The sequence below is a fragment of the Montipora foliosa genome, chromosome 12 (assembly GCF_036669935.1).
Source record: "Montipora foliosa isolate CH-2021 chromosome 12, ASM3666993v2, whole genome shotgun sequence".
Classification (NCBI taxonomy): domain Eukaryota; kingdom Metazoa; phylum Cnidaria; class Anthozoa; order Scleractinia; family Acroporidae; genus Montipora; species Montipora foliosa.
Genome location: NC_090880.1, coordinates 8,530,824 through 8,543,323, shown reverse-complemented (window position 1 = coordinate 8,543,323; position 12,500 = coordinate 8,530,824). Strand labels below are relative to the sequence as shown.

The window sequence follows — 12,500 nt, the reverse complement described above, 5'->3', positions numbered from 1 at the left end:
ATGAGTCTTCCAATTTTGTTAACATTTGATTGTTTATAGATAAGATGACCTGTTTGGGCAGTTTTCTTTGCATAGGACGAAAAATGACAAAATTTGACTTATCAATATTCAATGAAAGTCTATTTGCACAAAGCCAAGTATGAACTTTCTCAAGTTCAGAATTAATCAGACTTTCAAGGATATTTAGATCCCTATGCTGTAAGAATAAATTTGCATCATCTGCAAAAAGATGAAAATCCAAAAGCTTTGAACAATTATGAAAATCATTTACATAGATGAGAAATAAGAGTGGCCCAAGCACTGACCCTTGGGGCACACCACAAGACACTGGTTGAATGTCTGAAGTAACAGCACCCAGGGATACAAACTGTGTTCTGTTTCTCAGATATGAAGTAAACCAGTCCTTAACAACACCTCTGATACCAAAGTAATCAAGTTTTGTGAGCAAAATTTGGTGATCAACAGTATCAAAAGCTTTGCTAAAATTTAGGAATATTCCACATGAATAATCATGGTCTTCGATTGCCAATTGCACTTGGTCAATTATACTAAGGACTGCATGTTCAGTTGAATAGTGAGAGCGGAAACCAAACTGTTTACTATAAATAAGTTGTCTCTTATCAAGAAAGTCAACTATCCACTTATACATAAGCTTTTCTAACAATTTATTAAAAATAGAGAGTAACGAAATGGGTCTATAATTGTTTAAGGTTGTCTGAGAGCCCTTCTTAAAGACTGGAATTACTCTAGGCATCTTGAATTTCTCAGGAACAATTCCAGTAAGAAAAGATGTAATAAAAATTGTCTGTAAGGGACCTGATAATTCCCACTTAAGAATCTTTAAAATAAAAATAAGAATGCTAGAAGGACCCACAGCTTTACTAACATTAAGTTTAGCTATTTCTTCTTCAATTTCATTTTCAGTCACTGGAGACAAAAGCAAGCTATTAATAATAGGAGATGACATGAATTCCCTAGCAGACTGGGAAAAACTAGGGATAGAACATGCAAGATTAGTACCTATATTAGCAAAAAAGTCATTAAGTGCATTAGCGATTGGTTTTGGGTCAACAATTTCACGATTATCTATCACTATTTTGTTCACTTTCTGATTCACTTGGGTTTTAATTTGAATAATTTGCTTAATTCCATGGCAGATTCGTTTGCCATCCTTTACATGAACTGCGAAAAAAATATTATAATAATTTCTCTTAGCAGGAGCCATAATCGGGGATGGAGACCGTAAGTATTGGGATCCGCGCGGAACCATGATATGGGACAATTTTTCTATTTTTAGAACAAATTGCGCCATCCTGACGTCATATATCTGCGCGGACTCACGCACAATTCGTGGGTTCTCGCGTGGATGTTGTCCTCTTGCGTAATCAAATGGCGTGATAATAAAATGGCGGGCGAAAGTTGCGATTTTGTACAGTGATGCCAGGGGATAACAGCTGTGAATAAATTGATATGGAAGTCGATAGCTCTGTTAAAAGAGCAAATGATTTAAATTTGGAAGAAGTCAGCTCAGCCACACAACAAAAGAGAGTGAAAACGGTGTTTAAGACACTCTGGGATGACACGAACAGTGAGAAACCCTTTCAGGTACGTGGTACGCAAGTCGATTAATTAAATTTGTTGCTTTTAGTTTAATTCACGGCATCGGTTTTCACGCTCTTTCCCGGGCTTTCTGGACTAAAATAAATTAATTAACACCCAATATACTTCAATTATGTGCAGGTTGGTAAGCTTAACCTTCGTGAACACATTCTTGCCAAGAGCAACGAATTAAGATCTCTTGAAGCCATCGCGTCAGATCTCCAGGATCCCAGAGTAGAGGCTCGTGTCGAGGTTGTGGAAAGAAGTGGAAAGCCATCCCTGGTTGTCGTCAAGAAACGGAAAGCCTCTCTCTCTGACGACGTGCCTTTTGACGACGTGAGACTCGTTGTTGATGCAAATGGTGAATATCGTTTGTTTGTGTACCACTTTGAGCTCGTAAGAAGGGGCACAATTAATATTAATCAGCCGGGACAACTGAGAAATGCAATAAACGAAGTCGTCGAGAATCGTCCTTGTCCTGGAGTGGACACTAGGATAACTGGCCAGCAGGATTATCTGTCCTCAGAAGTAGAAGAACAGACCCTTCCTTGGCACAGAGTTTTGTCAAGAAATTGCGCGCGATTGATAAAAAATGCCCAATGTGAGAGTGGAAGAAAGTGTCGATGTTGCTACAAAACAGAACAAAAACTGTCAGAACGCTTAAACCAAAAGAAGTCTCTGACTGAAGAAGAAGCAGACAATCTGTGTCATCCAAAGTTCGCTTCTCTTGCCTCAGTCCAAAGAGCCAAAGTAAGCGATTGAAAAATATGCGGCAATCAAGGAAAAACATGACAAAGCAGGTCAAACGGTACAGAAAGAAGTTCTCTGTTTTAATGTCTGATACACATAGCTCTGACTTGGACAAATTGATGGAGCGAGTTGAATCTACACCCATGGGAAGAAAGGAATTTGAAAAATGTGTGGCAGAAGCTGATAGTTTACGACCCGGTGCAGGGCAAGTCTTGCGTGAGATATGGGATTCGGACAAAGTGAATTTCCGAAAAGATCAGGCAAAAAACGGTAAGTTTTAGAAGGTGTGTAATTTGATCTACATGCTTCAGGATACTCCGAAATGCAAAATTGTAAATTGGTCAGAAGATGATAAGAAATTAAGTAAGAGGAATTATCAGTAATTTTGCGTGATAATCAGTAACCAAATAACTTAAGGGGCTGTGTGAAGGATACGGGAAGAGAAAAGTTCACACTTTGGCACAAATATATCTGATCATCCCTGGTGTGTTTTATAAACTTCACTGTTCCAGACCACCACCCTCGCCCCCCTCCTCTCTTCCCCTGCATAGGGCTTTGTATTTCTCACTTAGGGTGTTCAGGCGAATGTCAGAGGAAAAGAGGAGAAAATATAAATAATTTCTGTACTTTTTAAATGTGTTGTATCTTTCAAGAGGGTTAAATAGCTTGGGCCAGGCCACTGGTCCCCTTCAAGGGTTTAGTCACAATTTCTTACATACTTCCCTCTCCGTTTTATATGGAAGTCCTCTCAGGTGTTCAAGAACACTAATAATTTTATCAATAAGAAATGCTTTTAGTTACTCTACAGACATGTATGTACAATGCTTTTTCTTCTAGGCCCAATCCATCTCATGATCACAAGGGATTCTGTTACAAACTATTCTTGCATTAAATTTTGAAATCCTGTATTACCCAGATATTTAGATGTGTTGATTTAGTAATCAGGCAATTGCTTTGGTTTTGGTTATACCACAATTTGAGGTTAGCTGAGAAGTCTAATTGGTAAGTAAACTGGTTTGATTTTGGTTTTACGACACTCAGCTTAAAACTGTTCTATACACGTTCTATTAAAGGATATGGACATCGATCTAATCGTTGGACTCAGGCGACTTGGCGAGTGGCTCTTGCTATTTATGCACGCTGCCCGGTCCTGTTTGATGACCTCAAGAAGCTGGACATTCTCCAGCTTCCATGCAGGAGATCCTTGGAGAGGGTAATGGCAAAGAGAACAGTAGAGGAAGGTATCCATGAAGAAAGAATCATCGAGCAACTCACTTTGTTTAATCAATTTAAAACCACTGCAGTCCTTAGTGGAAGACCAGAGCCACTGGGAGTTGGAGAACTCTTGTTTGATGAGACAAAGGTGAATAGAGGGTATTCCCTTTGCTTATCATAACAGCCATATTGGTGTATCTGTATTTAAGTTTTACTATATCTTCCTTAATGTTTGGTACATCTACATGCATATACATGGCAATCATCAATGATGTTATTTGAATCATTATAGGGCTCATTGCAGATCATGAAGTAATATAACCTATTTAAATTTTAAGCGTTTTTTTGCTGTATTGTTGAAACATGGAGTATGAACTGAGTTAAATTTGACAAAGTTAAAAAACCTGGCTCAATATGCAGTTTCGTCTGACCCCTTTTGTTATTGCATATACAGTTTTATGTTGTTGTTAGTGTAAATTAAACTGTTACTTTCAGATCCATTCAGTAACTCAAAACTGTTATTGGATTGGTGAAGCCTTTAAAGTGCCCATGCAGTACAAAATAATTGCTGCTTATTTGAAATGATTTTCAAAGTAAAGAAGAATGGAATTTCCCTTATAATTTGGAATATCTTTTTTCATTTTAGAGATATTCATGTTTTTGTATTAATCATGCCAATGAGGAAAGTGATCATGTCATAAATAGCTCCACTTGAACAACAAAATACTGAATCAAGAATATCTCTAGAAATATTGGAGCAGTGATCTTCAAACTTATCAATAGAAATGCACATCACAAGCAAAACAGAATGACACCTGCTATGTTGTTGCCATGGCAGTGCTCTTGGATCCAGTCTCTGTCTGGGGAAAACAAATATCTCCATTTCCAACTTTTTAAACTGGGACAGAGGGTCTTTCTCAGAGATTCACACATGGTTTACATGCATTTTTTCTTACCTCTCCCCAGTAAGATTATTGGCAGTGAATTATCCTTCTTTAAGATGATCTGGAAATTTTAGTCTTAATTGAAACAGGAACAGCAGCATAACTGTTGTCATAGCAATGGCACAGTGGATTTTGTTTCTTTTGTGATTTACATTTTTTTTAATATTTATGGAGGTATTCTTGATTGAGTGTTGTACTATTTTAGTGAAACCACCGATGATGTCATCACTTTCCTCATTTGCATAATATAAAAAATATTTTAACTGGAATTTCTGACCATGAAATGCTTTTGAAATAATTGTAAGTTGTAATTAACAGGTGCAGAGTAAGATTCAGATCCGTTGCACAGATGGTGTTGCCATTGGCTATGCAATGAATGAAAATGACTGGTCATGTCTTCATGATGTTTATGAGTCCCTGTTCATCTCAGAAAATGGAGCTGGTCAAAGGGCAAGTTACGTTCTTCAGACCTACTGGCGGGATATGACATCTGGGTTTGAGTTTGCTGGGCCTTACTTTCTCCGTGAGGTACCCCTGGATGGAAAGTTTCTACATGACATCGTCTTCAAGGTGATCAGTACCCTTGAAAAGTACCGGTTCCATGTCATTCTATTGGTTGGTGATGGAGCTTCCTGTAACTTAGCCCTTTTTAAGAGGCTTTGTGGCTATGCAAATGAGCAGCTCCCAGTAGAAGACAGTGGTGCTGAACGATACCAGTTCAAGGCCAGTTTCATCAATCCATTCAGCACCAGATCAGACAAAACCTGCTTTGTCATGATATGCCCTGCTCACCAGGTAAGGTATTATAATAATTCAAGTATTTAATTATTCTCATGTGTACAATTTGTAACACCTGGGTGTTATTGTTTCTTATATTGTCCAGTTGAAGAACATCATTGCAGCTTTGTACAGTTCAAGGAACAAGGGGAAAAAAGCTTTCGAGAAGGGAGGCACTACTTTTGGCTGGCAGCCAATAATTGATCAATATTACAGGGATCAAGAGAGATCTGCAAAAGGTCTGGGTAGGCGTGTCCCTGGTCTGAGGTATAGCTATGTGCAACGTGACTGCTGGACAAGACTAAATGTTATGCCTGCAAAGATAATGCAGGTAAGAGAGGGAAAATTATGTTAAATTTATAGAACTTTATGGTTCTATTCCTTAGCTTGAAATTGACTAAAGAATGATAATTTATGTCATATATACAGATCCTGGCAATAATTAAGGTTCAAATATTTACAATTGAGATGAAGCTTCCATTTTTATGAATGGAACAGTGATAAGTGGTTTTGTCTACTTTTACATTCTACAGCAACGTTATATGATTGCAGCCTTGGAAGAATATGCAAATTTGAGTAGTGAAGGCCCAGAGAAAACTGATGTTGTGAAAGAAACAGCAAGGTACCTACAAGCATGCCACCACATTTTTGAAAAGGGAATCCTTAGCCATGTGTTTATAAGATCCAATGAGTCAGCTGTATTCAAAAACATACAACAGGGATGGAGATATTTCGAAGAATGGGCAGAGGAGCACAACAACACAGGTATGCTTACATCAAAAACTTTATTCAACAAACTGTATTAAGTCATTTGTCCATTAAAAAAGCAATCAAAAGATTAAAAGTCAAACAATGGGTCACTTTACCTGGCTGTCATTATGGTTGAAAATGAAAGCTAGTCTGTTTGATGAGGAAGTGATTCAAATGTTTAACATTCAACATTTTGGAATCAACTTCAATTACATTCACCTTTTTTCATTAGAGCTCCTTTTTTATTTGGCCACTTGAAAGTTACACTTCCATTGGATTACCAACAACTGTATGCTAGTTAACCAGTAAACCAGGCCATAATAAACACAACACCAAAATACAGTTGTAATTAAAATGATAGACATTCTTATAATTAACAATTATTCGCTGAAGTGGAGATAAATATCCACCACTTTCACTGACACTGAGGTGTATATACCACACAAGCTGAATAACTAGCAGCCCAAAGAGTAACTTTATTTGCGATAATTTACCAACAAAAGCCATTTTGTTTTTCTTCGGCTGCTCAGAGGTGAATAGTACTTGGTTAATCACCTCCAAGCTAGCCAATCAGCATGCTTGAAAAGTACTATTCACCTGTGTGGTATATAATAATTACTTTTACAGTGTATGTATATTTACAATAATTTTCCCCTTGATCTGATTCCTCACGCCTAACTTTTTGGGGTGACAAACTGGGTTACATCTAAGTTTTCCTTTTAATCTTTGCAGAGTATGTTGACAACTCCAAACGAGCACGTGCAGCAAAGTTTTTAGCATGGCAGGTATTGCTGAATAAAGATTAACTTGTTTATTAAAGTGCCTATAACCCCAAAATATTTTTTTCGCTTAAATAACTCTTTGCACCTGTTTGAAAAGCATTGCGCCTTTTTGCACCTTTTTAGCCCTAATCTTGACTTTTTACAGGCTGTAAAAGTTACGAAATCTGACCATCATCTGTAACACGACCGAGCAAGTAAGGGGTATGGGTCTATTCCTGGGTTGATGTCACAAACTTATTTGCATGCATGTTTACAAAGACTTAATACGATGTAAATCAGTCTGTGACGTCAACCCAGGAATAGACCCATACCCCTTACTAGCTCGGTCATGCAACAGATGATGGCTAGATTTCGTAACTTTTACAGCCTATAAAAAAGTTAAAAGGTGCAGTTTGTTTCGAACAGGTGCAAAGATTTATTTAAGCGAAAAAAATATTTTGGGGTTATAGGCACTTTAACATTATCTTGTTTACTATTTTTTAAATGTGCATTTAAAAGATCAAACTACATCCCTCCTGGTCCTTGGAGGGAAGACAAGTGTTCCCTTTGATGGGGCAATAGTATATATAAATAGTAGCCTCCATTTGGGGCGAAAATATTCTAGGATATTTGTCCGCGGACATTATCTGCTCCGAGAAGCGAACAGCTTTCGGAGAGCACAGCTTGAGGAAAACTATGAGCTTCGAGGAACGGATAATGTCCAAGGACAAATACCCGAGAATATTTTCGCCCCAAATGGAGGCTTTCATGTTTATTATCCTTCAAATATTTTTCGCAACGCGAGTTGTTTTGACAATTGGGGGATATTCTCGGATATCCCCCAGTTTTAGCTGGGTGATATTCGGTCAAGTGACGTGTTTAAGCCAATTGCGTGCGAGTGAAAAGATTTGATGAATTATTTAACAAATAAAGAAGCCTAAGCCGTGTATTACACTGTGATAAAACACGACAGGCATTTGAGAACACGAGGGAAATGTGGAAAGCACGAGCCGCAGGCGAGTGTTTTCTACATTTCTCGAGTGTTCTCAAATGACTGGAGTGTTTTATCACAGTGTAATACACGGCTTAGGCTTCTTCATTTGCTTTATGATATAGATTTTACGCGCGCAAAACGATAAAACACGCTTTTTCGATGTTTTATACTCTGATAAAACATAGGTTTTTGACCAATCAGAGAGCGCGCGCAGGGTCCTATCTATGTTATAAATATAAATAAAAGTTATAGTACATTATCATTATAATTATTATTATTGAAATTCATATATTTGAATGTGAGTTAGGATTAGTTGTTTACTAAGCCCTTTAAGGGGCATTGTCACGCTACTTGGCAACTTTACAAAAAGCCAGGTGTCTTCGCATTGATTGAATTTCAAAACTAATGAATGATCTAGTTTTGTTATTAAAGGCTATTTGAATGTACTGAAACTGTTTCTTGTCGCCTGTCGCTATGGATGGCATGGATTGAAATAGATTGAAACTTGAAAAAAATTGCCAATTTTTTCAGGTTTTGATGCTGCATGTTCCAAAAATCCTCAAGAAATTTATTATGGTTAGCCCTCTCTGATAAAATTCCGTTGATGTATTCGTTGTAGCTTTACAGAAGCATTTTGTTTAATGATTAAAGACCCAAAGTAATGATTTTATAAGCACAGAATTGACCTAAAACAGCAAAATCCTTGTGACACTGCTCCTTTAAATAAATGGCATTTCTTATTTAGCTTGCCTTTTCTCTCCCTCTAGACATTTGACCTTCAAAGAGTCATGGTCTTTGGATTTAAACAGTTCTCGTCATACTTCTTTGATAATTTTCCTGGATACTCTTTGTCTCCATTGCGGCTCTCAATAAGTCGCCTTGAATCCCTGTTTGGCACACTCAAGTTCCATGCCCATGGTTCTCTAAGTGCAGGGAATTATGGGTCATCTCTTGGAAGGGTTCAGTTGAGACAGGAGCTGAAGGTCACTGCTAGAGCCACAAGTCATGATCAGAAGGGCTACAGGGACCAAGAGGTCCTTATATCTGGCCCTACAAATGTGTCCACATTGAACACTGTTTATCAACAGCCTTACATTGAAATCATGGCACATTTTGTTCCTTATGGTTATCAGGGTGTTAAAGAATTTATTTTTCCCTCCCAAATTTCTCAAAGCACTTTTCAGGGTAGGCAAGGTAGCTCTGCATGCACCCTAATAGCCCTTGTAATGGGTTTTAAGTTCTCCTCTGGGTTGATTGGTGAACCAAAGAAAGTTCTTGAAGAGGGGTGGTTTGTTCATGTGGTTTCAAGTATTTCTGGGGGCAATAAAATCTTTGATGAATGCTTTTCTGCTGCAGGAGTTGGTGGGCTTGATGTAGAAGATGCATTCAGCTCTGTTGGAGATGATCTACACCTCCTTTCTTATGAGGATCCCAAAGATTTTTTTATTACTGGTAATAACTTCCAGGATGTCATTTCAAATGTCAGGGAACGGGCAAGCATGAAACAGAAATCAGTTGGCATCTTTGTGTCTGTTGGGAGGACAGTAGTAATTTTAGTTTGGGAAAATGGGGCATGTGCAATTTTTGATAGCCACAGGCATTTACAGTATGGGTGTATACTTTCCCATTCCCTACCATCCAAAGAAAACGAGTTAATATTGTGGCTAGCCAAGACATACCAGAAGTTTTACAGCACCTCGATACAGTATGCCCAAATCACTTGGGTGGAGTACAACAGATAATGTGCCTCTGTCATTTCAGAAAAAAAGTACATTCAGTACTGTTAAAAACTGTTGTGTGGCTGAAGTTGAAGTAAATTGATTTCTCCTCCAAGCATTTCATTTTGTTAGTAGATAACAATTCTTGTCATAAAATCTCATTTCAGCCTGGAATTTTAATTTTTTAATGAAATGCTGTGTCTTTTTTAAGCTGGCTGCACTTTGGCATTAGTCATTGGTCACCATTTACATAGGAACAAGAAAATGTGACACCAAAATATATTAATTGTTATAAATAGTCTTTTAAAGTCATTTGACTGCACATATTAAAAACTTTTCTTGATCCTTTATTTATTACATATTTAAAATGGTATGTACTGGTGTGCATGTAACTTACAAAACTTGAGCCATACCTGAGAACTATAGATATTAATTATGTCTTTGTGCTATAAAGACATGCAGTCCTTTGATGGGTCTTTCATTGAATTCATACAATATATTGAGTGCAAGTTTCAAGTTCAAAATAACATTATTCTATCACTCAGACACATTTTTTTGGTTAATTTTTCTGCAGCTCTAACAGTTACTGAGTTGGAGTACCAATGTACCTGATAAGCTGAGTACAGCTCTCAATAAAAAGATCAAAGACCTCTTCAAGCTGTCACTTTGGTTATTCTTTTGTTATATTACTTACTATTGTTTTTCAGTAAAAACGAGACTTGTCATATTATATAAGGCAAGCTGACGTTGCCCTAAGTATAAACTATCACAAAGAGACCACTTGACCTGGTCTGCTGCCTAGAAGAAAGCGTAATTAAGTTTGTAAGATCATATTATTAAGCATCCTTAATTAATTAAGTACGCTTATCGACACTGTAAGTTTTCAGCTTGTCCCTCAAGCTTTGGTCGGCTGAAACGACTTTGCCCTCCTGAATCAGTTTTTTCTCTTCTTGAGCACTATAGAATTCCTTAAATCTGGTATTACATATTCTCTTTACTAGCTCTTGCCATATGGAGCAAGCCCTAATCTCTTCAAATGGTGCTGTGCATGCCCTTTTTGATGCTGCCAAAAATAACTCTTGTAGCTCCTCGTCTAAAGCAACCGATTGTTTTGTCAGCTTCATAAGGTTTTTTGGATATCTCTTCAGATTTTTTTCAGTCAACATTTCTCTTATTCTTTTATCTAACGTTAACAAAACAACAGTAAACTTACTATTGAAGAAAGTCAACTTTCCCTCGTCCAACCTTTTTAGACCCAATGGCAAAGATGTTTTCTCCTCTGCAGAACAGACCATTTCAGACATAATTTTAACTTCGGCTGCATAATTTTCCTTTGTCGCTTCTGAAACTCTCCTGGCTCCTTTCCGCCCATTAACAATCTTTTCTCTTCCTTTCCGTAGTTTGTGCAGCGCCGCCCCAGATACTCTAGCAACGTCCACAAAGTCGGAATCGACAACAGTGTCCGCGCCTTCACTTGCATTTGTTTGGGTTTTCCGTTTGTCAGTGTCAATCTTAATTTGCATGACTGCGCGGTGAAAATTTTCGTAAAGTGCCCAGTAGATGGTGTTAAGAACAACGGCAGCATGAAAGTTGACTTCGTCTGTTTCGTTCTCCTGCAACTGAATGGTGGTGACAATTATCTTTTTCATGTTTCTCCAGACTTCTGATTCCTCCACCGTCAACAACAATTGGGAACAAATAACTGAAAACGAAGCCCTTTTGTCACTGTTTTTCACCTTAGCGCTGGATATTTCGGTGAAAGCTTTAATTATTTTGGAGTAAATATCCCGACAAAGCTTCACAAACATTACCCTGATCGTGTCGCTATTGAGTAGGGTGGACACCATTTGCTTGCGAACTGGAAATATTGACAATGATTTTTCATTTCTTAATTCATTTTCGCAATGTGTTTGTGCACTCAAAACGTAAGACTTAAGAGTCTCCTCCAGCCTTTTTACGTCGTCGTTAGAAAGGTATTTTCCAGAACTCTTTTTCCTTTTCTCTTTACTGGACTCATTCCCCTGTTTGTTTCTGGCTTTTGGTACCTTTTTCCTCCTTACATCTTTCTGTCCTCTGCTAGGCGATTCCTCCCCAGACATGTCCGACGAATCATTTCCACTCGATAGGTCGGAAAAGTCACTCCACTCGTCTTCTGAATCATCCTCACTTTCATGTTCACTGTCAAGGTCAAGGAAGTTGTCAAGGAGGGCTTGGCTTAAATTTGGAAGCGATACTGCTGAGAGAAATCCTATATCTGCCTCATTCACGAAGGTAATATCGCCCGCCATTTTCCCTGCGCGACATCCGCGAAAATCCTTGCAGCAATGTACGTGCGTGTCGCGCACGCGATGGCGCAATTTGTTCTAAAAATAGAATAATTGTCCCATATCATGGAGCCAACCCCAATACTAGAAATGGCGCGCGCTTACGGTCTCCATCCCCGATTATGGCTCCTGCTCTTAGCTAATTTGATTAAGTGATTCAGTTTATTCCTGTAGATTTTAAATTTTGCATGGTAGTAGATAGATTTTGTTTTTAAGAATTTCTTAAATAAGCCATTTTTAATTTGAATAGAGGTCCTAATTCCAGAGGTTATCCATGGTTTTGATCTAGCTTTTAAATTTTGCTTAGATAATTGCTTGACAGGTACATGTTCACCAATAACCTCAGACAGCTCATTATAGAAATTATCAAACATACAGCTAGGGTCAGAATCATTATTAAGCACTTCTTCCCAGTTAATTGATTGAATATCAGTAATCAGTGCTTGTTTGTCCAAGTTTGAATAATCACGCCCGTAAACTTTAGTGCTGGCAGGAAGGGAAGATAATTTACTTACAATAAGAAAATTTGGTAAATGGTCTGTTAGATCATAACATATATTACCACTAATCACAAAATGCTCAAGAGAATTAAAAAATATATTGTCAATAAGAGTTGCAGAGTGGTCTGTTATTTTAGTTGGTTGCAGGATTTGGGGATGAAAATAAAA

General features: G+C 37.8%; 1 protein-coding gene and 1 pseudogene across 1 annotated transcript; both read left to right on the top strand.

Moving 5' to 3' along the window:
- Positions 1–12,500, top strand: part of LOC137980655 (putative nuclease HARBI1) — a 20,315-nt pseudogene that overhangs the window by 5,655 nt on the left and 2,160 nt on the right.
- LOC137979822 (uncharacterized) lies at positions 1,471–9,532 on the top strand. The gene is made up of 9 exons (XM_068827160.1): positions 1,471–1,605; positions 1,741–1,973; positions 2,288–2,619; positions 3,423–3,712; positions 4,827–5,303; positions 5,392–5,616; positions 5,819–6,050; positions 6,768–6,820; positions 8,558–9,532. Exons 1-9 carry the CDS (start codon positions 1,471–1,473, stop codon positions 9,530–9,532), a joined length of 2,952 nt encoding a protein of 983 aa, XP_068683261.1.